The 27942-nt window shown below is 37.6% G+C and overlaps 2 protein-coding genes across 3 annotated transcripts; one reads left to right on the forward strand and one right to left on the reverse strand.

Moving 5' to 3' along the window:
- Positions 1-554: 554 nt before the first annotated feature.
- Positions 555-27934, forward strand: LOC307128560 (uncharacterized protein). Its single transcript, XM_079820471.1, has 12 exons — positions 555-1307; positions 1526-1621; positions 1830-2063; positions 2148-2307; positions 2453-2512; positions 3684-4199; positions 25027-25622; positions 25938-26033; positions 26225-26458; positions 26537-26702; positions 26846-26905; positions 27286-27934. The coding sequence occupies exons 1-12, from the start codon at positions 717-719 to the stop codon at positions 27810-27812; spliced, it is 3336 nt and encodes a 1111-aa protein (XP_079676597.1). The 5' UTR covers positions 555-716; the 3' UTR covers positions 27813-27934.
- On the reverse strand, positions 9238-18275 carry LOC307127583 (cytochrome P450 2J4-like). Of its 2 annotated transcripts, XM_079818911.1 has the most exons (10): positions 17904-18156; positions 15031-15190; positions 14794-14943; positions 14545-14705; positions 14292-14468; positions 14060-14201; positions 13789-13976; positions 13534-13675; positions 11689-11878; positions 9238-9842 (listed from the first exon to the last, which is right to left on the reverse strand). In XM_079818911.1, the coding sequence occupies exons 1-9, from the start codon at positions 18093-18095 to the stop codon at positions 11703-11705; spliced, it is 1488 nt and encodes a 495-aa protein (XP_079675037.1). In that variant the 5' UTR covers positions 18096-18156; the 3' UTR covers positions 9238-9842; positions 11689-11702. The 2 variants fall into 2 exon arrangements, with proteins under 2 accessions (XP_079675037.1, XP_079675036.1); XM_079818910.1 differs by lacking the exon at positions 9238-9842 and having other exon boundaries at positions 10983-11878; positions 17904-18275.
- Positions 27935-27942: the final 8 nt, after the last annotated feature.

Genomic DNA, 27942 nt, shown 5'->3' on the forward strand with positions numbered 1-27942 from the left:
ATGGTTTCTAAACACTTCCAAACAACAAAATATATAAATGTGAGAAAGAGAGAAAAAAAAAAACTAGTAGCCAAAACAAACATCAAAAATTATATTCTGCATTCTCTGTTGTGAGCTTGGAAAAAGCTGTCAAAAACATAGATTTCATTGACGATTAGTAGCCTACAGGCTCTGTAAAAGGAGACACGCTATTCTCTATATAGGATAAAATTATTGCTGTATATTTGCTGTGGAAAAGCAGAAACAGTTGAGCATGTGCTGTAATATAGCCTAATATAATAGAGAGAAAACAAACTTGTCGAAAAATCAAGAGATATGGAAATTAATGTTATAACATTGAAGACATTAATATAACATTAAACAACATTATATTTCAGAATGCACAGAAAAGGGTGTATGATGAACGGGTCTATTAAAATATTTCCGATACAGATTTGATTAGAAGGATTTATTTGTCTTTTTTCTTCTTCGGGGCTTTACACTCCTTCCCTGTAGGTGGCGGAAATCATAGATATGTATACATACTTTGGCGGAAATGCGCCTAAAGCTGGTTTGCCAACCGCTATAAAACAAAAGAAGAAGACGGTTGTTTACATCCGATCATGAATACACGTGTCTCAAACTAAGAAAACTTATACTCTCCAGAAAACGAAACGTATTTATCTTTCGGCTGTTGTAGGCTTATCTCTGTCTATGAGCGCATGTAACGTAGTAAAATGGCAGAATCCAGTATTTCAGTGGCTCAAGGCCAGTTCAACTGTTCAGTCTGTCTGGATCTCCTGAAGGATCCAGTGACCATTCCCTGTGGACACAGTTACTGTATGAGCTGTATTACAGGCTGCTGGGATCAGGGTGATCAGAAAGGAGTCTACAGCTGCCCTCAGTGCAGACAGACCTTCACTCCAAGACCTGTTTTAGGTAAAAACACCATGCTGGCTGAAGTGGTGGAGAATCTGAGGAAGAGAAAACTACAAGCTGCTTGTCCTGCTCAATGTTACACTGAATCTGGAGATGTGGAGTGTGACGTCTGTACTGTGGACAAAAACAAAGCCATCAAGTCCTGTCTGGTGTGTCTGGAATCTTATTGTCAGATTCATTTTGAACGTCATGAAGAATTTCACTCAAGAAAGCGACATAAAGTGACTGATGCCATTGGGCGACTGCAGGAGATGATCTGCCCTCTTCATGACAGATTACTGGAAATGTACTGTCGGACTGACGAGATCTGTGTATGCATGCTGTGTATGGCGAATGAACACAAAACCCATGATACTGTATCACCTGATGAAGAGAGAACAGAGAAACAGGTATGAAGTATGAAATAAAAGCAAAGAGCAAATTTACTTCCCTTTCCCCCCACACACGGTGCGAATAGTCTACCTTTGCAGTGCAGATATCAGTGTACTGTGGTAGATATATGAATGGATAAATAGGAACTAGATTTCAAAATTAGAATTAAGACATCTCACATGTTCACAACAGAGTCAGACACTTTTTTTCACTTTCTAATTTGTTTGTCCTACAGAAAATCTTGGATGAGACCCAAACACATTTCCGCCAAAGAATCCAGGAGAGACAGAAGGAGATTGAGGAGCTGAGAGAGGCGGTGGAGTCTCACAAGGTGAGTTTTGAGCAGAAGAACAACTGCTGGCGGCTGGAAGAGCGGTTTCAGACTCAGAATTCTCAATCAGTCAGTGAGGAGCCAGTGCTGGAGATCTTTCCAGTCCCACTGAAGCCCACTGTAGGGAATAGGCTGTGTCAGTGTTTGGGACCAGTAAGAGCTGAGTGAATGGACTGACTCTAATGCGTCTCTCTGTGTGTCCTAACAGCGCTCTGCACAGGCAGCAGTGAAGGACAGTGAGATGAACTTTACTGAGCTGATCCGCTCCATTGAGAGAAGCCGCGCTGAGGTAACACAGCTGATCAGAGACCAGGAAAAGGTTCTTATAAGTCAAGCTGAAGAACTCTTGAAGAGACTGGAGCAGGAGATTGATGATCTGAGGAGGAGAGACGCTGAGCTGGAGCAGCTTCCACACACAGACAATCACATCCATTTCCTTAAGGTAACCGAGATCTGAAAAATGTAATATTTTGTATTAGTTAGTAGGAGTCTGATTTCCCTGCTGTTTGTATTTGTGTCTGTGTAGAGTTTCCAGTCTCTCTCTGACCCTCCTGAATCTACACACTCACCCAGAATCACTGCCAGTTCTCATCTCTCTTTTGATAATTTAAGAACTTTGGCCTCTCAGTTGGAAGAGAAACTGCAGCATGCTTTTAAAGAAGAGAAAGAAAACTTATGTAGAATAGGTAATGTATTGAAGCATTCATTTACTCTCAGAAATGACAATATAATGGACATCATAAAAACAACATAATCCCACAACACAATGCATTATAATACAGGATGGAAATTAAATATTTTTACATTGAAGATGTCTGATGGTTTCCACAGTGAGATACATCGAGGTGATTCCCACCCCTGAATACAAGAGCAGGGATGAGTTCCTACAATGTAAGTTTAAATTTTTTTCCCCCAATAACCATAAGCGCACACACAGAAAGAGTGGACAGAGAGAAAGACAGTTGTTAAAACAGTTAAAGGGTAACTTCAGTGATTTAGCATTAAGCTTTGTATCAGTAGAAGCCCCGTAGTATATTTGAATTATGGTACTTTCCTCCCCTCATATCCCCCTGAGACGAGAGAATAATGCATTTTATTTCTGGAAAAAATCCTCCGATGACGCAAATATTGTCATTTTGCGTCATCGGAGGATTTTTTGGCCATAGGCTAAAAACTACAGCCAGTAGAAAGAGCTGTTCCGCATATTTTCAACCTCTCAACAGGGGAGAGATCTCACGCACAGAATGTAAATTCGCTCGGCCTCGGGCATTCATAACAGGGCGGTGCAGAGCAAAGTGAGTGTTTCAACTTTTCAATTAATTCCTATGAAAGTTTAGCTTCCATATGCGATCAGAAAACGTGCCAGACTGGACACGCGCTGAGAATGACAGCCGCGCTTACCTCAGCTCTGCTCAGCTCTTACTTCCCTCTCGGGATGAATAAACTCTGACTCCTGCTGCGTTTGTCCTGTGACTTTCGTTCGGCTCACTCGCACTTTATTGAAAAGACACGTTCAGTTTTGAATTGAAGTGTTTATTCTCTAACTGAACGAAATTATTGTATTATTATGAAGATCAAAACGACGTATGGGGCGGTGTAGGGAGTGGCCTCGTAGGGCAGCGAAGCAAGTGCATTCTGGGAGTTGTTGTCTTTAACCACATGAGACAAATACATTTTCTGTCTTTTCTCAGTCTAGAAGGCACCAAATTCAAAAATAAATCAAGTTTAAATACACATTCATCTTCCCAGCGCTGAAGTGCCCCTTTAAATAAAACCGTTGTTTAATCAAAACAAATAAATATTTAAAGGACATTTTTACATGTGGTACACTTGCTAAAGATTAAAGTCTAAAAAAACTTTACAGACAATACAATTCAAGTCTAAAATATAGTATAATAATGTTTAGGTTAACCCAGTTATAACAAATGAAAAGTGTTTTAGTTGTGTTTATGTCAGTCTTGATTGCATTGCACATCACATTGCATTATTGAAAACATGAAGAACAAGTTTATTTTAATGATTGTCCCTCAGATTTACTGATTGAAATGTGTTTGGTTTTCAGATTACCAGCGGTTCACTCTGGATTCAAATTCAGCCCATAAATACCTCAAGCTCTCTGAGTTGGACAGAGTTGTTACTAACTTGAAGAAGGTCCAGCGGTATCCTGATCATCCAGACCGATTCACTCATTTGTGTCAGGTGTTGTGTAGAGAGAGTGTGTGTGGACGCTGTTACTGGGAGGTTGAGTGGTGTGGTATAGTGGATATAACAGTGTCTTATAAGAGCATCAAAAGGAAGGCATGGGGAGATGCGTGTGAGTTAGGTTGTAATGATAAGTCCTGGTGTTTGATCTGCTCTGAATCCGGATGCTCATTTGGTCACAATTACAATCTGATTGAACTCCCTGAAGTCTCCCTCTCCTGCAGAATAGGAGTGTATGTGGATCACAGTGCAGGAGTTCTATCGTTCTACAGCGTCTCTGACACCACAATGACCCTCATTCACAGAGTCCACGCCAAATTCACTCAGCCTCTCTATCCTGCTTTTTTGATTTGCTATAATTCACAAGTGAAATTTTGTGATTCAACCTAATAGATTACTGACTGTTTAACACATTCAGTGCTTTTCCACTATCGGGTTCTGAGAAATGTGAGGATAGGTTCCTGTTCGGCATGGTATGATTGCAAACTTTTCTGGCACATGCTGGTGGAACCCCTTTAGTGATGTAATGATGCTTTTCTAGCATAGTAACATATGTAAACATTCTAAATGCCTTTTCCCTCATTGATAATATCCTAGCTTGCTAAATAAAAATCTCAATAAATATGAGTCAAACTTTTTCCCTTAGCTTTGTGGTCATCATCCATAACACATTAGTTCTGGTGTGTAGAGCAGGGATGGGCAACTTTGGTCTTAGAGGGCCACTGTCCTGCAGGGTTTAGCTCCAACCCTGATAAAACTCTCCTGTCTGTAGCTGTCTAGTAATCCTGAAGACCTTGATTAGCTTGTTCAGGTGTGTTTGATTAGGGTTGGAGCTAAACTTTGCAGGACAGTGGCCCTCTAAGACCAAAGTTACCCATCCCTGACCTAGAGTATCAGTAGTCGCCAACTTATGTTTTATCAATGTAACATACATTGATTTTGTAGCATCACAGTGGGAAAGAGAACCTTTAACCGTGCAAACTAGGGATGGTGAAATGAAGCCTCTTATATCTTTGATTTTTTTTTTCTGAAACAATCAGAGAAAAGCTTCAATGCACTGAAGCACATTTTCGAGGTCCACATGTTGTATGTCTCCCCCAGTTATTGCCTGTTTCTCCTATACCCTTTAAGATCCCCAGTGGTGAAAATCAAGACAACTAGGGATGCACCGATACCATTTTTACAAGGACCGAGTACGAGTACCGATATTTTTCTTTTCTTCTGGTACTCGCCGATACCGATACATTTACTAATTTTTTTTTTTTTCGGTTATGTGGCAGTTTTCCAAGCACAATATAGTGGGAATAATGAATGTAGGACCGCTTCTTTATTATTACTCGAATGAAAAAAGTATAATTTTTATGTGCTTATCACAAACTTAAAGCCCAAATTTCAGTGTCCAATACCCTTCAAAGGGCATAATTACCATTGTCATAAAAAAGCATGCAGTTTGCAATGTGTGGGTTGTTGTCATTAATTCTTGAAGTACTTCCACACCCCTGAGGCTGACATTGTGTCTGCTTCTACCCCGGTGTCTCTGCACGGACAGTTCTGTCAGTTACGTCACGTGAGGTATCGGTCTATCGTATTTTTACGAGTACAAGTATGTGAGCTTGGTATCGGGCCCAATACCGATACTGGACCCATGTGCAAAATCATAAGTCAACACCATTACTGAGTAATTATATGTGGGCGGGCTTTAGCATATTATTACTATGCTGCGAAGCAGGGGAGTCTCAAGAGAAGCCAGGTTATCCCGGTATATTTTTCTGTTAATATAAATAATCGGTACTTTTTTTAGCAGTATAGTGGGTGAATGATGTATATTATGATATGATGAACTATATGCCTTTCGTATGGGGCGCCGTTTGTAAAGCGACTCACGCTGAAAATAACAGCAACATTTTGACACATTTAGCTTCAAACAATGTTTAAAAAACTGGTATGAATTTTTGGGGGTCACTTTTTTAGCACATTTACAACAATATTTATCAACTTAGAGATATTTTAAATAGTTAAATCTAAATGTTAAATCTAAATGTTAAATCTAAATCTAAATGCTAAATCTAAATGTTAAATCTAAATGTTAAATCTAAATCTAAATGTTGAATCTAAATCTAAATGCTAAATCTAAATGTTAAATCTAAACGTTAAATCTAAATGTTACATCTAAATCTAAATGTAAAATCTAAATGTTAAATCCAAATACAAAATCTAAATCTAAATGTTAAATCTAAATGTTAAATCTAAATATAAATGTTGAATCTAAATGAATCTAAATCGGGTGAAACTAAATATTTAACTAATATGCAAATTCAGAATGCAGATAACCGGTTTTAAAATTTAGATTTAACATTTAGATTTAACGTTTAGATTTAACATTTAGATTTAGCATTTAGATTTAGATTTAACATTTAGATTTAACATTTAGATTTAGATTTAGCATTTAGATTTAGATTTAACATTTAGATTTAACATTTAGATTTAGATTTAACATTTAGATTTAGATTTAACATTTAGATATAACATTTAGATTTAGATTTAACATTTAGATTTAGATTTAACATTTAGATATAACATTTAGATTTAGATTTAACATTTAGATTTAGATTTAACATTTAGATTTAACAATTAACATTTAGATTTAACTATTTAAAATATCTCTAAGTTGACAAATATTGTTGTAAATGTGCTAAAAAAGTGACCGCCAAAAATTCATACCAGTTTTTTAAACATTGTTTGAAGCTAAATGTGTCAAAATGTTGCTGTTATTTTCAGCGTGAGCCGCTTTACAAACGGCGCCCCATACTTTCGTTGTAAGTTATTCAAAGCATTTCTAAGGATATTGATTTTCAGATGGCAAACGCAAACATGGTTTGTGTAACATTAGCAACACATTATCAGCTCTTTGATAATGTAGTCAAACAAAAGGCTAATTATAATAATGACCATTATGTATCCAATGTTGTAGAGACCAATACATAACTTATTACCATTCTGATGCGTTGACTTGTAGATGAGCCTGTATAATTCACTCTTCCACTTCTTCTGAATCAGTTTCTGGTTCAAACATATATGGCTGAATTAAACCAGTATTTCACTTGCCATTGTGCAGTGTTTACTACAGTAAAGCTGAGTAAGTGGATCAGGTATTCTGAGCTTGTGTGATTAAGTAGAGATAGGGCTAATTTGTATATTCATCTAATTTTTGGATGCGATTAATCGTTTGAACAATGCACTAGTTTAAATATGTAATTTTGGGAATCAAAGATGAGTTTTAAAGGATGAAATGATTGACTACAGTGGGATTTTAAATAGGGCACTATTTTAGGGGACAGCCATTTGTAGTGGTGTCTGAACCATAGTGTATATTTATCGAGTGCACTCATTTAATCTCACAATACACTTTCAATAGCCTACAACCCATATTCAACTGCTCCAGGTGCGTGGGCCATCTTTGAATGGTCATCGGGTCGTCGCTCACAGTGAGAATCATTGTTAAACCGCCAATATTTAAATTCCTGAAGAAATTAGTTAACCTTTCACAGGTTAGAATGCATTGGTTTGTATTTTTATATGTATTAACTCAATATTACAGGTTTTTATTATGGTACTTTTTTATGTTTTTTCTTTTGTTATGGTAACTTTTTAATGTTCTGCTGAAGTCTGTTGCAGATATATTCATATATGCGTCTAACTATGGTTGCAGACGCTCAGTGAGAGGCTGCTCACTGCAGATCAAATGGGTGGAGCTTACGTCTAGCTCCACCTTAATAGATGTCCAGCAAGGAGGAGCAATTGTATTTTTGAGCTAGAATATCCGAGTACACCCTAACTCTCATCTCTCCACTGCACTAGACGTCCAGAGAGGTGGAGCAGGACGTCATTTGACTCTGCAGTTAGTACCACTTACATATGGCGGACGAGTCGACTTACATAGTGTAGTGTATATGGGTAAATGACATGACATGTATTTTTTATGTGCGAATTCATACATGTCACATATCAAATTGATCTACAATTTTCCTTTATAAGACCATTTTTTTTTTGAAAATCAATTGACTTTTTGAGTTGTGGTGTTTCAAAGACCTAAAATGTCAGGTGGTGCGACCAGAAATTTACATTTAAAAATATAAATTACCACTGCAATTGTAAAATGAAGTAAGAAATATAAATGTAAACCATTATATAATGTTTAGTAAAAAAAAGTTTTTTAAACATAAAAACTCATTATGGAAAATTGTGTTCTGAACACACAGAAAAGTGTCCGTTTATATGAATTGGACTAAAAGGCCTATACATAGAAAAGGGAAAGGAAATTTATATGTTTATATGGGAATTTATAATTTTATGTGATTATGCATTTTACAATGATTCATATGTATATTGTATATGTATATTATTGTGGTGGTCGCACCACCTGACATTTTCTGGGTGGTAAAATCAGAAATCTTGTTTAATAATGAATTAACCCTCTGGTGCTCTTCGTTTAGGGGTTCCTTAGGTTATCTTCCCGGTCATAAGTGACCGGAGAACTAAAAATTAAACTTCCTCCACCCCAGTAAAACCAATGTAATTTATTTTTCTTCAATAATATTTTTTCTATTTTCTTTTGTATTTTGAGATGCTTTGATGGTACTTATTAATATTTCTGCAATAATTATGGTCTATTTTTGCCATTGAAAATAATACTATATATATAAATATAAACAGTATTTCAGGTTTAAAATAAAGGGCCTTCCAAATATTTTTTTTGAAGGAAAATTAGCGCCCTCTTTTGGAATTTTGTAAGAATTTATGCAACCATGGGTGTAATCACTAGAGGCCTCTATGGAGAGGCTTGTGAATTCACTAGGTCTCTTTTGAACACATTTAATGATTTTTAGATTTTAATGATAGATGGATTTGAATATATATTAAAACCGTCTCAAAGACTATTCATTATAAAGTTTTAGATATTTTTTTTGTTATAAATAGTGATTTAAAGTGTTAGTTTATTCATTTTTATAATAATAATAATTATGTATACAGTGTGTGAGTGTCTGTGTGTGAGTGGATGTGTCAATGTTACACTCTTGATTACTTTTTTTCAGAGGTGGACAAAGTACACCACTCCATTACTTGAGTTAAAGTAAAAGTATTATTGGTTAAATATTACTCCATTTCAAGTGAAAGTTGTAAAGATAGTTTTTTACTTAAGTAAAAGTACAGAAGTACTTGCTTTTAAAAGTACTTAAGTATCAAAAGTAAAAGTAAACACATTATTTTTGCATTGTTGTATGAATGCACGCTGTTCTATCATGGTGGTTTAAGCCAGTCATGCCCATCTGACATGCTAGCATACCTTGAACTCATTTACATACTTGTTTAAAAGTTACAAAGCTCTTATCAAAGTCAAAATCATACTAGAAAAGAAAGGTTTCTACATTGTGTTTATTTGACAGGATTATGTAAAAACATATTTCTGAAAGGAAATATTAACAAATACAGTTAACATTATTAGCCCAACTACGTTTTTGCATGCAAACTAACACCATTGTCGAACGTTGCCTATGCTTAGCGCTCTATCCACAAGGCTATGGCAACTTGGCAGGTAAATCTATAAAAATCATTTGACCAATCATATTTCATACCAGTGTTCATTTTGACAGCAAATTTTGATTTAGTTTTAGTCATAGTCTTTTGATTATACCATTTTAGGCATCTGAATTGTTTTAGTTTTAGTCTAGTTTTAATTGACTATAATAAGATTTTAGTAGATTCAAAAGACTAAAATTCAATACTTGTGGTCTGGCGTCTGAGAGGCAGCTTTCTGTGTGCACTTTTGTGTCGTCACACTTTTTCAGACTTATCCACGTCTGCTCTTCTGAATTTCAACTTTTAAGTATGGCCATTGTTGCGCGCACTGCGTCTGGGAACTGCCGCCTTCTATTTTGCCATCAATTGATTAGTGTTCAAAAAATACTTGGAAATCATTGAACTTCATGTGATCCTACAAGAGTGATTACTGATAGGCTGTCTGCAAAACAAAACAAAAAACAAAACAACGAATCACGTTTTAAAGAAGAAAACAAATCATCCACTGACTTTCAAAGCAGCTACGACTTTCTACTTCACGGGCCTTGCTAGAAATGTAGTGGAGTAAAAAGTACGATATTTGTCTTTCAAATGTAGTGAAATAAAAGTCATAAGTTTCCAGAAAAAATACTACTCAAGGAAAGTACAGATACTCAAAAAGTGTACTTAAGTACAGTACTCAAGTAAATGTACTTAGTTACTGTCCACCTCTGCTTTTTTTCAGCATTGTGGCCGATTTGTAGATTGGACACACAAAATTTCTGTGAATTTGTATATGTTTGCAGATTTCCCATTCATTTCCTATGGTGGTCATTTTTTACATTTTTTGTGTGTTCACAGTCCTAAAACAATAAAAGTCACCAATTTTCATATCATTCTGAAGAAGCTGTGATTTAAAAAAATTCAAAAAGTGGTTCATAGGTTCAGTAGTTCATAGGTGCGTGCGTGCGTGAGTGAATGTGTCAATATCACACTCTTGATGTTTAAGAGTGTCACCCCTTTACTGCTGTGTACTTTTTTTCAGCATTGTGGCCGATTTGTAGATTGTACACACAAAAATTCTGTGAATTTGTATATTTTTGCAGATTTCCCATTCATTTCCTATGGTGGTCATTTTTGAATTTTTTTGTGTGTTCACAGTCCTAAAACAATAAAAGTCACCAAGTTTCATATCATTCTGAAGAAGCTGTGATTTAAAAAAATTCAAAAGTGGTTCATAGGTTCAGTAGTTCATAGGTGTGTGTGTGTGTGTGTGTGTGTGTGTGTGTGTGTGCGCGCGCATGCGTGCGTGCTGCGGTGTACTTTTTTTTCAGCATTGTGGCCGGTTTGTAGATTGTACACACAAATATTCAGTGAATTTTTGTATTTGTGCCGATTTTCCATTCATTTCCTATATGGTCTGTCTTTGTGACTGACGATAATGAAAGGTAAACTTTTTTTTTTACGACCAATTAGCATGCATGAATCATGACCTCAATTTTTTTGTGTGTTTACATACCTAATGCCAACAAAGTCACCAAGTTTCATATCATTCCGATGAAGCAGTGATTTTTAGAATTTCAAAAATGACAGAAGAGCACCAGAGGGTTAATGCTGTCTTAAAAAATATGAATCAACACCATACATTTTTTGGACATAAAAATGCATTTTAAATTTTTTTGCTTAAAATTATTATTTTATCTTAAAAAAAGTATTATTTTTCTTTTGTCATTGACCCATATGAATTACGTATATTTTTGTATGGTGTATGAGTGCATGTAAATCTGTAAGGTAGAATAAATAATTATACAGTAAAATAATGAAAAATGGTCTTGTCCAAACACATCAAAATGTGACAAATTCTAACCATGTCACACATGAGGACACATGATGTAAACAAGAAATGCATATATTAACATAAAATACAATAAAAGAATGGTAATGTATTCATAATAGCTCAGATCAGACAACCAGCTGTCTAAAGTTAAAGTTACTTAGCTGTCTAAGTTACTCACAGTTACTAAACTTTGTAATTCCTGCACATTAGATAAATAATCAACACTTTATGTATTATTCATTATTTATTTATTACTCACTATCACACTTATTTAATTAAATCATTGTCTTCAGAAGATTAATGATCACAGTTGGGCATGATTTCGTTTCCCGTCCCCAAATTTTAGCCAGTCTGCATCCAACAAAAAAAGCTAAAACAGACCATGTAGGCACCCAGCAACTTTTAGAGATACACATTATGGGTTCTTTTTTTTAAAAACAGATTTTTAAAAAACAATTACTGGAAAAATTACGTGTGTTGCTTGTTTTAGCGTGGCACTGCACACAATTCATAAGGCTGGGGACAGAGGGTGGCCCCCAGTTTAAAATCCAATTTGGGCTCCACACCCGCTGGTGAAGAGAAAGTGAAGCGCTGCAGCAGAGAGCAGAAAAACAGGAACAACTCCATCCGGGCCAGTTGCTCCCCAAGACACACTCTCTTTCCTGAAAATCAGAGAACATTATGGGTACATATGGGAACATTATATCTTTTAATGGGTGGCTTGTACAGCATAATCAATGTATATACAGTGGGGAGAACAAGTATTTGATACACTGCCAATTTTGCCCACCTACAAAGCATGTAGAAGTCTGTAATTTTTATCATAGGTACTCTTCAACTGTGAGTGACGGAATCTAAAACAAAAATCCAGAAAATCACATGTATGATTTTTAAGTAATTAATTTGCATTTTATTGCATGACATAAGTATTTGATACATCAGAAAAGCAGAACTTAATATTTGGTACAGAAACCTTTGTTTGCAATTACAGAGATCATACATTTCCTGTAGTTCTTGACCAGGTTTGCACACACTGCAGCAGGGATTTTGGCCCACTCCTCCATACAGACCTTCTCCAGATCCTTCAGGTTTCGGGGCTGTCGCTGGGCAATACGGACTTTCAGCTCCCTCCAAAGATTTTCTATTGGATTCAGGTCTGGAGACGAGCTAGGCCACTCCAGGACCTTAAGATGCTTCTCACGGAGCCACTCCTTAGTTACCCTGGCTGTGTGTTTCAGGTCGTCATGCTGGAAGACCCAGCCACGACCCATCTTCAATGCTCTTACTGAGGGAAGGAGGTTGTTGGCCAAGATCTCGCGATACAAGGCCCCATCCATCCTCCCCTCGATACGGTACAGTCATCTTGTCCCCTTTGCAGAAAAGCATCCCCAAAGAATGATGTTTCCACCTCTATGCTTCACAGTTGGGATGGTGTTCTTTGGGTTGTACTCATCTTTCTTCTTCCTCCAAACACGGCGAGTGGAGTTTAGACCAAAAAGCCCTATTTTTGTCTCATCAGACCACATGACCTTCTCCCATTCCTCCTCTGGATCATCCAGATGGTCATTGGCAAAATTCAGACGGGCCTGGACATGTGCTGGCTTGAGCAGGGGGACCTTATGTGCGCTGCAGGATTTTAATCCATGACGGCGTAGTGTGTTACTAATGGTTTTCTTTGACACTGTGGTCCCAGCTCTCTTCAGGTCATTGACCAGGTGCAGCCGTGTAGGTCTGGGCTTCATCTTCCTAATGATCATTGATGCCCCACGAGGTGAGATCTTGCATGGTGCCACAGACCGAGGGAGATTGACCTGTCATCTTGAACTTGAACACTTGTTGCCTTCTCACCAGGCTGCTTGCCTATTGTCCTGTAGCCCATCCCAGCCTTGTGCAAGTCTACGATTTTATCCCTGATGTCCTTTCACAGCTCTCTGGTCTTGGCCATTGTGGAGAGGTTGGAGTCTGTTTGATTGAGTGTGTGGACAGGTGTCTTTTATACAGGTAATGAGTGGAGAACAGGAGGGCTTCTTAGAGAAAAACAGGTCTGTGAGAGCCAGAATTCTTACTGGTTGGTAGGTGATCAAATACTTACGTCATGTAATAAAATGCGAATTAATTATTTAAAATTCATACAATGTGACTTTTTTGTTTTAGATTCCGTCTCTTACAGTTGAAGTGTACCTATGATAAAAAATAGAGACCTCTACATGCTTTGTAAGTAGGAAAACCTGCAAAATCGGCAGTGTATCAAATACTTGTTCTCCCCACTGTATATATATATTTGGATTATTTTTGTGGAAACAGAGTTTGCCTATACCTAGAGAAAAGGGTAAAAAGGCATCTCTCCTCCTGAAATTGCCCTCAGCATCCAGGAAGTGACCCGGGTTAAAAGAGTGAGGCGTCTCCCACTCGGACTCATCAAACAGCACTGATGTCAAACTGCCGGTCACTATTGTGCCCTGCATAACCACATGAGTAGAATTATACACACTGCCCTTACTGTGCTTAAATTAATAGGTTCTGCTCAAGTTCACATTCTTATAGTGCTTTAAACATCACTAGGCCCATGCACCTTTGGGATAGAGTATTGTCCTATCTGAGTATCTTCCACAGTAGCCCGGACCACATTTAATGGGAGAATATTTCCAATCCTCTGTATCTCATGAATGACAGCATTGGTGTAGGGCATGCTGTCCTTGTCTGATAAAGATGGCTGCCGTGACCCTCCCACAACACGATCAATCTCCTCTTGAACTTTGGCTGAAGATACAACATTTAGTTAGTATGAGTACATATTACTTTTTATGTGCATAGGAATGTCATTTCTCATAGTAAGCTCTCACCCTGTATCTCAGGATATTTGATCATGTAGAGAAGACCCCAGTACAGAGTGGTAGCGGTGGTCTCAGTTCCTGCTACAAACAGATCCATAGTACAGATGCACAAGTTCTCCACATCAAACCCAGCGGCTGTGTCGTCCTTGAGCTAAACAACATGAATGAGAGGCATTTCAATTCAACAGCCATACATTATTATTACCAGAGCATTCCCGTTCCAACTCAGAAAGGGTCTTACTTTTTCCATCTCAGCAAGAAAGCAGTCAATGTAGTCTCGAGGATTTGATGGATCATAATCTGCTCTGTGTACATTCACTTTCTCTCGAACAAAGCCAATCACTTCTTTCCACAGAGCAATAATTGTCTTGTGTGGTCCAGGCAGTCGCCGCATGAGCCATGGGAACATGTTATAAAGCTAAAGAAATCAAAACAAAAAGCAGATGAGTAGTGGAAAAAGCTAAGTTAACTTGTTAAAATGAGAAAACCATTACTTGAGGCCAGACGCCTCCTTCCAGATAAATAGCTTCACTGATGTTCTTCAACAGAGATTGGAAGTCATGGTCACTGTACTCAAATCGATTACCAAACACAAGGACACAGATCACATTTGAGACAGCGTTGTTCAACAGAAATCGAGGGTCAAATGGTCGACCTGGAAAAGTAGTTGGTGTAAATCACACTGTGCTTACAAATTCAAATGCATTGTCAATTATTTTCAGGCAGCAAACCTCAGTAAATACCTTGTTCATTTGAAATGGATTCATTCAGAAAGCAACACTCAAGACTGATGGATGGTTCTAAACTTTTCTTTCCCAATCCGAAGTTTCGAAGAGTTGAGAGTGCAAATCTCCTCTGATGCTTCCATTTATAGCCATTGGCGACAACTAAACCTGTTCACAAAACAAACCCAGTAGATTAGTGATTGATACCCAATAGATTACTGACAATCTATGGTGAAATGTTAATCACCAACTGACCTCTGTCTCCAATGATGTCAGAGAACATAGGTAATGAGGGTCGATCAGCGAGGTTATCACCCTGTTGTGTATAGACCTCCTTCACTAGTTTATATCCATCCAACATAACAATTCTTGGTCCAATTCGAAGGCTGAAAATCTTGCCATATTTTTCTGCAAACTGTAAAATATTATTTGAAAATCAACATATATAACATATGATAGTAGGTTTCAGTGGTTTGTAATTCTTTGTTCATTTTATCCCGTTTACACTGACTACAATGATGCAATGTTTGCCATGAAAATAAAATGAATTGAAGATAAATTGACAAACTATAAACATTCATTAAAGGCACACTATGTAGTTTTTCACCGCTAGAGGTCGCCTATTCAAAACAAAGGCGTAGGTTGATAATGCCGAGATTGAGCGTGGAATATTGGGAGTTGTCGTCTTCACCTCACAGCCGGTGGAAAAGAATCAGGACGGGACGCGGAGAGAAATCATGTTCACGGATGAGATTATTAATGTTACTGTAGAATGAAGCAGAGCAGGGCCGAGTGCTGTGGGAGCTGAACGAGACAGCTGAAGCGATTGCTAATGAGAGTCAAGCGCGACACACGGCTTGACAGCAGCCAAACTTTTATTATGCCACAGTCGCAGCTTCCGCTTCTTCCGGTCAAGCGTATGTGTGGTAACGGAGCGCTGTTTTATCATATTAGATACATTTGAGTGTGTTGAAAATGATGTTATAACGTTACTCTGTGCATTTGCTCTGTGCTGCTATGAGACACTTGTTGCACACTGCAGTAAACTAGATCGATATTTGAATATTGTATTAATAAATGCTGGATGGCATGTGTTGCTAAATGGCATCCAATTAATTTTAAAACATATCGTATGCTGGAGAAAATGCAGTATTACAGTACAACATGGGCGTCACTAGGCCCTTTTTAAAAAATGTGTGATTACCTTTCATACAAATGAAACTGGCGGGAGGCTTTGGCTTTGTCCCGTTTTTTAATCTGCGTTAATCAGCGTGTTCTTCAATCTGCAGCGGCGTCGAGCAGAGCGGACTTCAGAAGCAGAGGTGTGTGCTTTCATCTGAGCCTCATTGGTATGTCACCGTTCATCAATGTCAAAATATTTGAGAAAACCAATCGATTTTTAGCAGCAGGACTCGATGTCAAGTGAGATATATGTAAGTAGCTAAACTAAACGTTTTATATTTGAAAGCTGCTTCTTTATGTCAGAAATGTTATGTCAGACAAAAATATTCAGGCAAATTAATAAACTTTTGTCGAATTTTGCAATTTTGATTTGAAATAGGCCTATGTAATGTCATTTATAATTTAATTAACAAACAAGAAATATTAACAAAGTAATATTAGTAATAAATGTGTGCATATTGTAAATGTAATAATTCCATGTGTAGCTCAGTAAATAAAAAAGCTCAACTTTTTTCAGCCTGTATTGGGCATAAGATTAGTAATGGATGTGGGCATATTGTGAATTAATTTAATACATTTAGTTACCCTAACCTCACATTTTGGATCTCTGATTATAAACCTGCCTACATTGTATGATTAAGGGATGTAGCCTACAATATGGTCATGCAGAATGAGGCATTAATATTTGCTTTATAGGTATAAGTAATAATACACAGCCACTATGTCAATATGCATACTAATAAGCTACTAGTTAATAGTGAGAATTGGAGCCTAAACTAAAGTCTTACCAATTTGTTTTTCTTCATATCCTCACTGGGGGCTGACTCTGAGCCCCCCTAAAATGAAAATCCTAGAATCCCTGCTGTACAACAATTAGTTTTCTGTCTATAAACGTCTCCAAACAGTTCCATTGTCTAATAAAACATATAATTTATTAAATTGTCTTTGGTGTTTCCATGGTTTCTACAAAATAAAACCGGAAATCGAAGGTAACGCGGATATGCGGATAGGCGGATAGGCGATGCATGGACATGGTCCATGTCCTGGTTAAAATTGCTTATTTCTCTGGATTTAAACATTCTTGGAAACATTTGGGATAATGTAAGTACACAAGTCAACAAAATATATAACACTGTTCTAGTGTTTTTTGGATATTTGAATCCAAACATCTTACATATTGTGCCTTTAATTCAGACATGTTTATTAGTTTAAGATTTATTCATTTAAACCCTGGCTAGCTGGTTTTACTAGAGTTATAGCCAGACTGTTTTACATTCCCAGCCTGACTAGCTGAAAATAACGTTGTCAGCTCCTGAAATAATAATAATGATGATTATACTGAAGTATTATCTTGCCTACTATTTAGAAATTAACTTTAATTTTTCATGATTCATGCATTCATACTATAGGATATTCCATTACGTAGCTCATTGTTAAGGTAGGAGCATTAGGTCTACCCTGCTGCTCACTGCAGTGCATGGGTGGAGAGTGAAGCCTAATGGGTGCAGCTAGAATAATATTCTTTAATAATATTATAGGTGGATAATAATCCACCTATGGATAATAATATTATCCAACCTCCCCTAACTAACCCTATCTCTCTAACCTACCCTAGTAACCCCAGAGCCATGCCCCAGTTAGACAGCACCCTTTGTCATGCGTTCATTATTTGCCATTTGCCGAATATAAATATGGGGAATACAGAACATATGGGAAATGTGGGGATGTGTAACGTCAACGGCATATTCACAACTCGAGTACTCATTCTGACTAGAACGCTCAAAGTATCGTCCTGATGCGTCTTAAGATGTGGGTTTGTTCAATTTAAAACTGTAAACCATTAGGACTATCATTTTCGTCAGTATTAACGTTTGCAGCAGTCACTAACCGCTATTTAGCGTTTTCACAGATTTGCATACAAGTTATTTAACTGGAATTGTATTTACCTTTGCCAACTGAAGATGAATCTTACTATTATCGATATGATGGATGTCTCCTATAATCGGCAAAGACCATGGTCCAGGGGGAAAGTTCTTCGGCGCTTTATTTCTGATATAATCACTCAGCAATAAAAAAACACACGAAAATATCAATATACTTCTGATATCGATCCACTCGTAAAGGTGCAACATATCCATTATTGCTTCCTGGATTGTTGTGTGCAAGTTGTGTTAGTTAGTGTGCCAGATCCAAGTGGGCAGGGTTTAAATGACGGCAGTAGCCAAAGGTAATTTGCAGATTGAAATTCAGATTTATTTTGGCTATAAAGCCGCAGTGTGATGTCGTAGACATAGCCATTCTTCATGATTTGTGGATCCAGGTGACATTACCATTTTGGTCTTTTAATCCTTATTGAGTCTTAGGCTAGCCTGTATTACGGTAGGTTATATAATTATGACTTGCACACAATAATTAGGGCAGGCAGTTACACAAAGCAGGAGAAGCATTGTTGTAAATAGAAATGGTTCGATTTATTTCTATTATGTGCATGATTATTTTAGTCGACAAAGTCAACACCCAAGCAAATTTTTATTCTGTTTTTCTCAGAAGTGCTCCTCATGTTGTGTTTTTGCTGCTATTTGCGCATGTAAAAACTAAACCACTGGACAACTCATTTGGTTCTTTTTTTTTTACTGATCCAGACTTATCTATTCTAATTTAATGTAATTCTAATTTAACATGACATTTGACATACCATAGCCTAAATCAGTTATAATTGAACATCTTGTCAGTTACTGGTTAAAGGCACAATATGTAAGATTTTTGGATTCAAATATCCCAAAACCACTAGAACAGTGGTATATATTTTGTTGACTTGTGTAGGCCTACTTACATTATCCTAAATGTTTCCAAGAATGTTTAAATCCAGAGAAATAAGCAGTTTTATCCAGGACATGGACCTTGTATTTTTTTATTTTGTAGAAACCATGCAAACGACAAAGAAGCTTTAATATATTACGTGTTTTATTAGACAGGTGAGCAACTGTTTGATAACATTTACTGACAGAAAACGAATCATTGTTATATAGCTCAACTAGGGCTGAGCGAATTTAATGTTTTGCTGCGTTTTTATTATTTTCAGATAGAGAAATCGCGACTTTTAATAAAAATTAGCAAATGTTATGCATGTTGACAAATGACAAAAGAAAAAGATCCGACCACATGATGGCGTGCCTGATGAACTGCTCTCGTGTAACACGCTTACAGTGAAAGTAGAACACATCAAGCGGCTGTTCAAACACAAAATGCGATATTGCAAAATGCTAAATGGGCTAAGAGGCAGGACGTGGATAAGCTGAGGTGCCTGGTTGCTGAAACCACACCCACATAGTGCGACCATAGTGGCAATCCACCTTTCACTCAATTGGCCACGCCCATAATTATGTCCATCAATTATTAACATTGGGGAGATACAGATTTGACTCCCTTTTGGAGGCTGTCTCTAGCAGCCAGTCGAATTGCCGTTTTAGTCACTTCTGTGTTGGTTTCAAGAGAGACCGTGGGAGGTTGCCGCTTGGTTTTACCATGCCTAATATCGATCTAGCTTACTGCAGTGTGCAACAAGTGTCTCATAGTAGCCGCCGAGCAAACGCATAGATATGGGATAAGTAATTGGAAACAGAAAATGTTTGGTACTTAATGCAGATCATAAATCGGTTGAGAAATGTAAACGTTATTGTGCTTTTTGTTCAGAAAAACTGGAGCTCCCCGTTTACCCATTTGTTTTACTCGTTGATGTATCGCATGAACAGGTGTTGTGTAATATTCAGTTTCTGTGAAAAACTGTTCCAGTGGGTGGAGTATACATGAATATTCAATATATTCCCTTGATGTGGGCGTGGCCTTGAGACAACGCAAACGAATGAAACTGAAAATATTAGTGCACGCTGCTCAAATCGCAACCTGTTTCATGGATTATTTCGGAAAGATAATGAAGTTTCAATATTAAGCATTAACTGCAACAGTCAGTTCACATTTTCAAAACAAAGTTTGTATGATAAATCGTCTGAGTTGTTTTGCCTGATTGATTACAGGTATTCAGATAGATAGGTAAGGACAGAGCAAACAATGAGCGAATAACCTATGCTCGTCTAGGCTAACACAGATTTTACTTTTTGATGTCTTTAGCTTTTTTATTTAATTTGTGAGGGTTTACATTTAATTTGAATTGTAAATGCACATTTACTTGTACCTTACACATATTTTTAAAGCAAAGCAACAACCAACAAAGCAACATCCAAATCTTTCCACATACACCTATTTTGGAATCACTAGTTTCCAAGTACTAATCGAAGGTATATAGTCCATCCAAAAATGAAATTTCTTTAATCATTTCTGAAGAACATTCTGAAGAACATTGGGATCTAGTATAACCAATATTGGTGCCCATTGACTTCAATTGTATGTACAAAAATACACTGACACATTTTTTCAAAATATGCACCGTGAAAGAATGAGTCATACAACTTTGAAATGAGATGAGGGCATCAGAATATTTTTGAACAACCTATCCTTTTAAATTGGACCCTCAAAAGAATACATCATGTTTTTCTAGTGCTGGGCGGTATACCGGTTCATACCGAATACCGGTATTTATTTTTGTTATGATATGAATTTTGATGATACCGCAATACCGGTATATGTCGCTAAACAACGTTCGGAACGCGGCGCAGCGCGTCATTGTTTGAGAGGGGACCGATTTCACTGTTGCACTGTACTGGTGAGAGCAGTCAGAACACAGCTGAGATCGCATCTAAAGCCTATGGCTGAATCCGAATCTGAAACCCCTATACCCTCGTTCACTATTCCCTACGTTATCACATTATTTGAAGGAGTGAATGAAAACGAGTGCGTGAAGTCGGACAACCGTTGTGTGTACATCGGCTGTACACTCGTTATTGCGGTGTGATGTGGGATAGACTGAGTGCACTCAATAACGTCCAATGGTTTCGGACACCTCTACAAAGCGCTGTCCCCTCCAAATAATGCCCTATTTGAAGTTATAGGGGGCTATTTCTGATTCAGCCCTTGATTATAGCGGAGAAACTACACGCGGCGCGCGCGAGAGAGCAGTTTCTGCGCGGAGCGCCGTGATGAGATTAACAGCGTTCTCCTCATGGATCATATTGCACATATATAGACCGTTGCGAGCGCGTTTAAGTTTTTAATGGACATATTTCATATACTCTAGTGCTCTGAACAAGTACAAGAAGCGTGTATGCGCACATATTTCATCACATCTTCTTCAAATTAAATGTGCACTGATTTGGCTACACTGAACCATATGATCACGACCACTATGACACGATCGATTATTCTGCTATTCTGCTATACAAAAAACAATGAATGATGCAAGTTAATAAATAAACTGACAATTCAAAGAAGAATGGGCAAAAAAGTAACTGCTTTATTATTTCTGTTAAACTGATGTGTGTCATTTGTTCAGAGAGTGCTCTTAAATGTATTGCAAATATCCGCGTTTCTCCCTCGTTTTGTCAGTTTGTTGTTATATAGGGTTAGATTTTTAAAATGCTTAAGGTGCCCTCAACTCTGTTTTTTTTTCTATCCGTGGTCATATTTTAATATTCATGTGCCTGTAATGAGTGTGTTGTAGGTCTATGTTTTATTGTCTCTCCATAGCATAATTTTGTGGGGCTTTGCAAACCTGTATTAACTCTAGTGTGGAGTTTTTCTACAATATTCACCCGTCATGACAGTAAAATAGGGCATTCCAGTCAATCTACTGCAGTATTTACTCTCTCAATCAGTAGAAAATGTGGTTAACACCCGGTCATGCATAGGGGAAAAAAATACCGTCATATACCGTGAAACCGATATAATTTAGAAAAATACCGTGATATACATTTTCGGTCATACCGCCCAGCACTATGTTTTTCTTTATTGGATTTAGTATAATAGCTCCGTGGTCCAGATCTGATGCTCACGTGCCACTGTTGGTGCTTTCGGCGGTGGACAGGGGTCAAAATATATGTTTGTGTGTGTGAGAGAGATAACCATTTATTATGTATTATTATTATTAGTTCTTTATATACAACCCCAAATCAGAGAAAGTTGGGACAGTATGGAAAACGCAAAAAAAAAAAAAAGAAGTGATTTCTAAATTTACTTTGACTTGTGTTTCATTGCAGACAATATGAACACAAAATATTTCATGTTTTGTCTGGTCAACTTCATGTCATTTGTAAATATGCATCCTTTCCTGTCATTCAGACCTGCAACACATTTCAAAAAAAGTTGGGACAGTAAAGCATTTACCACTTTGTAATGTTGCCATTCCTTTTCACAACACTTAAAAGACGTTTAGGGACTGAAGACACCAAGTGATGAAGTGTTTCAGGTGTAATTTTGTCCCATTCTTCCTGCAAACAAGTCTTAAGGTGGGCAACAGTACGGGGTCTTCGTTGTCGCATTTTGCGACAACACATTCTCTATTGGAGACAGGCCGGGACTGCAGGCAGGCCAGTCAAGTACCCGTACCCTCTTCCTCCGCAGCCAGGACTTTGTAATGTGTGCAGAATGTGGTTTTGCATTGTCTTGTTGAAATATGCATGGACGTCCCTGGAAAAGATGTCTTCTTGAAGGCAGCATATTATGCTCCAAAATCTCTATGTACTTTTCAGCATTAATGGTGCCTTCACAGAAGTGCAAGTTACCTTTGCCAAGGGCACTGACACAACCCCATTCCATGACAGACCCTGGCTTTTGGACTTGTTGCTGGTAACAGTCTGGATGATCCTTTTCTTCTTTGGTCCGGAGCACACGGTGTCCATTCCTCCCAAAAAATACCTGAAATACTGATTCATCTGACCACAGTACACGTTTCCACTGTGTGATGGTCCATCCCAGATGCCTCCGAGCCCAGAGAAGTCGACAGTGCTTCTGGACACTGTTAACATAGGGCTTCCTTTAGGCACAGTACAGTTTTAACTGGCATTTGTGGATGTAACTACGTATTGTGGTACTTGACAAAGGTTTGCCAAAGTAGTCCTGAGCCCATGTGGTGATATCGCTTATAGATGAATGACGATTCTTGATGCAGTGCCGCCTGAGGGATCGGAGATCACGGTTGTTCAGCTTAGGCTTGCGCCCTTGTCCTTTACACACTGAAATTCCTCCAGATTCCTTGAATCTTTTAATTATGTTATGCACTGTTGAATGTGAAATATCCAAATCTCTTCCTATCTTTCTTTGAGGAACATTGTTTTTAAACATTTCAATAATTTTCTCACGTATTTGTTGGCAAACTGGCGATCCTTGGCCCATCTTTGCTCCTAAAGGATTAGACCTTTCTTGGATGCTGCTTTTGTACCAAATCATAATTACAATCACCTGTTGACATCACCTGTTTCAAATCACATCATTATTTAACCACTTTACCTAATTACTAGCCCTAAATTGCTCCTGTCCCAACTTTTTTTGAAATGTGTTGCAGGTCTGAATGACAGGAAAGGATGCATTTTTACAAATGACATGAAGTTGACCAGACAAAACATGAAATATTTTGTGTTCATATTGTCTGCAATGAAATACAAGTCAAAGTAAATTTAGAAATCACTTCTTTTTTTTATTTGCGTTTTCCATACTGTCCCAACTTTTTCTGATTTGGGGTTGTATAAATAATATACCTCATGTCTGTTCTTTGACCATATGTTGCACTGAAAAAACAACTTCCTTTCATGCCAGGTGTTTTATATGGTGGGTGAAATCATCTAAAATTTTATGATCCATAACGTTGTGTTAATCGTGTTTAACATTTGAAAATCTTTTTCTAATTTTACAAGTATACAATGATACCATTTCTGAACATTGTAGGGCAGGGATTCCCAAATGTTTTGTCAGCCAAACTCTGTTGACCTAAAATATTTACTTGGAGTCAATATTTCAATAATTTAACAACACAATTTATTATCCACAGTTCTCTGATGTTGGTTAATGGTGACATGATGTACATGTAAACAAATAAAGTGTGTAATCTTTTTTGTGTGTTTTATTTGGATTGTTTTTATTTTTACAGTTTTATAATAATTACAGTTTTGTAATAAATAATTATTAAAACAGGGCCTTGGCACTCAATGAGAGAGAACAGCCCCCATGTATGTACAGATCACACACTGCCAGAGCTACTAGTGGCTTCAGTTCTTACATCCAGTCTGAAACAGACAGTAACTTTATATGATGATCAATATATGCATCACAAAAGCAAAATTAAGCCATTATGACATTGGTGATGAAGACATGAGTAGCCTATAATTTTTTCCTATCCCAGTTTAAAATAGTTTAAAAATAGTAACCTCTGGCCTATGTCCAAGAAGACTGGGCCATCCATCAGAACAATGCTTTTAAAGCTTTATGCACTGTATTATATAATCAAGTACAAATTGCAATGTTAATTATGATGACTACAAGATTAATAAAACATTTTCCTCAGTAGGTGTAGTTTATGTAGTTAACAGAAACACTGACTGTATAATTAACAAGAAATTCAAGATGACTCACACCAGGCTAGCTTTTAAACATTTTATTAGGGCACAAATAATTAATAATCTGTGTTAGCCTAGACGAGCATAGGCTCATTGTTTGCTCTGTGTCCTTACCTATTTATCTGAACGCCTAAAATATCAGGTAAAACAACTCAGACGATTTATCATATTACACAAACTGTGCATTGTTTTGAAAATGTGAACTGTTACAGTTAATGCTTAACATTGAAACTTCATTATCTTTCCGAAATAATCCATGGTTGCGATTTGAGGAGCGTGCACTAAAATTTTCAGTTCCATTCGTTTCCTGTCTCAAGGCCACGCCCACAACAAGGAAATATCATGAATATTCATGTATACTCCACCCACTGGAACAGTTTTTCACAGGAACTGAATATTACACACACAACAACGGTCCAAAACGGCCAATGGGGCGTCTATGTAACTATGCGTAACATCACAAGTTTTTAGTTGACGTGTAAACGTACCTTTGAACACGGAACCAGGAAACAGAGGAACGAAACTTATTAGTCGTTTAGCTATAGGCTTATCTCTGTCTGTAAATGAGATAAAATGGCAGAATCCAGTGTTTCTCTGGCTCAGGATCAGTTCAACTGTTCAGTCTGTCTGGATCTACTGAAGGATCCAGTGACCATTCCCTGTGGACACAGTTACTGTATGAGCTGTATTACAGGCTGCTGGGATCAGGATGATCAGAAGGGAGAACACAGCTGCCCTCAGTGCAGACAGACCTTCACTCCAAGACCTGTTTTAGGTAAAAACACCATGCTGGCTGAAGTGGTGGAGAAACTCAAGAAGACAAAACTACAAGCTGCTCGTCCTGCTCAGTGTTACACTGAATCTGGAGATGTGGAGTGTGACATCTGTACTGGGGACAAAAACAAAGCCATCAAGTCCTGTCTGGTGTGTCTGGAATCTTACTGTCGGATTCATTTTGAGCTTCATGAAGAATTTCACACAAGAAAGCGACATAAAATGACTGATGCCATTGGGCGACTGCAGGAGATGATCTGCCCTCTTCATGACAGATTACTGGAAATGTACTGTCGGACTGACCAGAACTGTATATGCATGCTGTGTATGGCGAATGAACACAGAACCCATGAGACTGTATCACCTGATGAAGCGAGGACCGAGAAACAGGTATGAAGTAAGAGCAAGTTTAAACTTATATCTTTATATATATATATATATATATATATATATATATATATATATATATATATATATATATATATATATATATATATATATATATATATATATATATATATATATATATATATATATATATATATATATATATATATATATATTTGTATATTTGTCTTTGCAGTGTAGATATGAATGTATAAATAGTAGTAAAAAATTAATTAGATTTCAAAATTAGAATTAAGAAATCCCACGTTCATTACAGACAGACACAGTTACTGTTATTTGTGTGTGTGTGTCCTACAGAAACACTTGGAAGAGACCCAGAGAAATTTCCAGCTGAGAATCCAGGAGAGACAGAAGGAGCTCAAGGAGCTGAGAGAGGCGGTGGAGTCTCACAAGGTGAGTTTTGAGCAGAAGAACAACTGCTGGCGGCTGGAAGAGCGGTTTCAGACTCAGGACTCAATTAGTCAGTGCTGGAGCTCTTTCCAGTCCCACTGAAGCCCACTGTGGGGAACAGGCTGTGTGAAGGACCAGTAAGAGCTGAGTGAATGGACTGACTCTAATGCGTCTCTCTCTGTGTGTCCTAACAGCGCTCTGCACAGGCAGCAGTGAAGGACAGTGAGATGAACTTTACTGAGCTGATCCGCTCCATTGAGAGAAGCCGCTCTGAGGTGACACAGCTGATCAGAGATCAGGAAAAGGCTGCAGTGAGTCGAGCTGAAGAACAGCTGGAGCAACTGGAGCAGGAGATTGATGATCTGAGGAGGAGAGACGCTGAGCTGGAGCAGCTTCCACACACAGACGATCACATTCATTTCCTTCAGGTAACAGAGATCTGAAAAATAGAATGTTGTGTTTTAGTTAGTAGGAGTCTGATTTCCCTGCTGTTTGTATTTGTGTAGAGTTTCCAGTGCTTCCTGTGCTCTGTCCCTCCTGAATCTACACACTCACCCAGCATCACTGTCAGTTCTCGTCTCTCTTTTGATGATTTAAGAACTTTTGTATCTCAATTGGAAGAGAAACTTCAGCATGCTTTTAAAGAAGAGAAAGAAAACTTCTGCAGAATAGGTAATGTATTGAAACATTAATTTACTCTGAGAAGTGTCAATATAATGAACATAGTGTATTATTTTCCTACAACACATTGCATTGAAATACAGGTGGATAAAAAGGTATATTTTTACATTGAAGATGTCTGATGGTTTCCACAGTGAGATACATCGAGGTGATTCCCACCCCTGAATACAAGAGCAGGGATGAGTTCCTACAGTGTACGTGTTTTTAAATATAAACATGTGCACACACACACACAAAGAGAGGAAGGAGAAAAAGCAAAAACTGTTTTTTATCAAAACAAATAAAACCTATTATAGCTAATACATTTTACATGTTGTACACTTGCTAAAGATGAAAGATTTAACAGAATTGGAAAAAACTAAAACTTTACAGACAATCTAGGTGGCTAAAATATAATAAACTCAATTTAGGTTAACCCAGCAACACTGCTGAAGTTAAATTAGTTTTTATTGTATTATTCATCTCTGCATTCATTGTTGCACATCATCGATCACATTCCAATGAAGAACAAGTTTATTTGCTGTTTTAATGATTGTCACTCAGATTTACTGATTGAAATGTGTTTGGTTTTCAGATTACCAGCGGTTCACTCTGGATTCAGATTCAGCCCATAAATACCTCAAGCTCTCAGAGTTGGACAGAGTTGTTACTAACTTGAAGAAGGTCCATCAGTACTGTGATCATCCAGACCGATTTGATCATTTGTGTCAGGTGTTGTGTAGAGAGAGTGTGTGTGAACGCTGTTACTGGGAGGTTGAGTGGAGTGGTAATGTGGAAATATCAGTGCTGTATAAGAGCATCGGCAGGAAGGGAGAGGGTGATGAGTGTGAGTTTGGATGTAATCAACAGTCCTGGTGTTTGTCCTTCTCTGACTCCATTTGCTCATTCTGGCATAATAACAGACAGGCTAAACTCCCTGAAGTGTCCGTCTCCTGTAGAATAGGAGTGTATATGGATCACAGTGCAGGAACTCTGTCCTTCTACAGCGTCTCTGACACAATGACCCTCATTCACAGAGTCCACACCACATTCACTCAGCCTCTCTATCCTGGGTTTTGGGGTTGCTATAATGCACAAGTGAAATTGTGTGATCCAGCATAATAGATTATAGACCTTTTACACATTCAGTGCTTTTCCACTATCGGGTCAAATAGTTCTGAACACTGAGGATCGGTTCCTGTTACATCTCCACGTAAGCACGGTAAACCACTTATGGTCAGGATTTCTCAGC

Source organism: Gobio gobio (genome assembly GCF_949357685.1).
Source record: "Gobio gobio genome assembly, chromosome: 6".
Lineage (NCBI taxonomy): Eukaryota > Metazoa > Chordata > Actinopteri > Cypriniformes > Gobionidae > Gobio > Gobio gobio.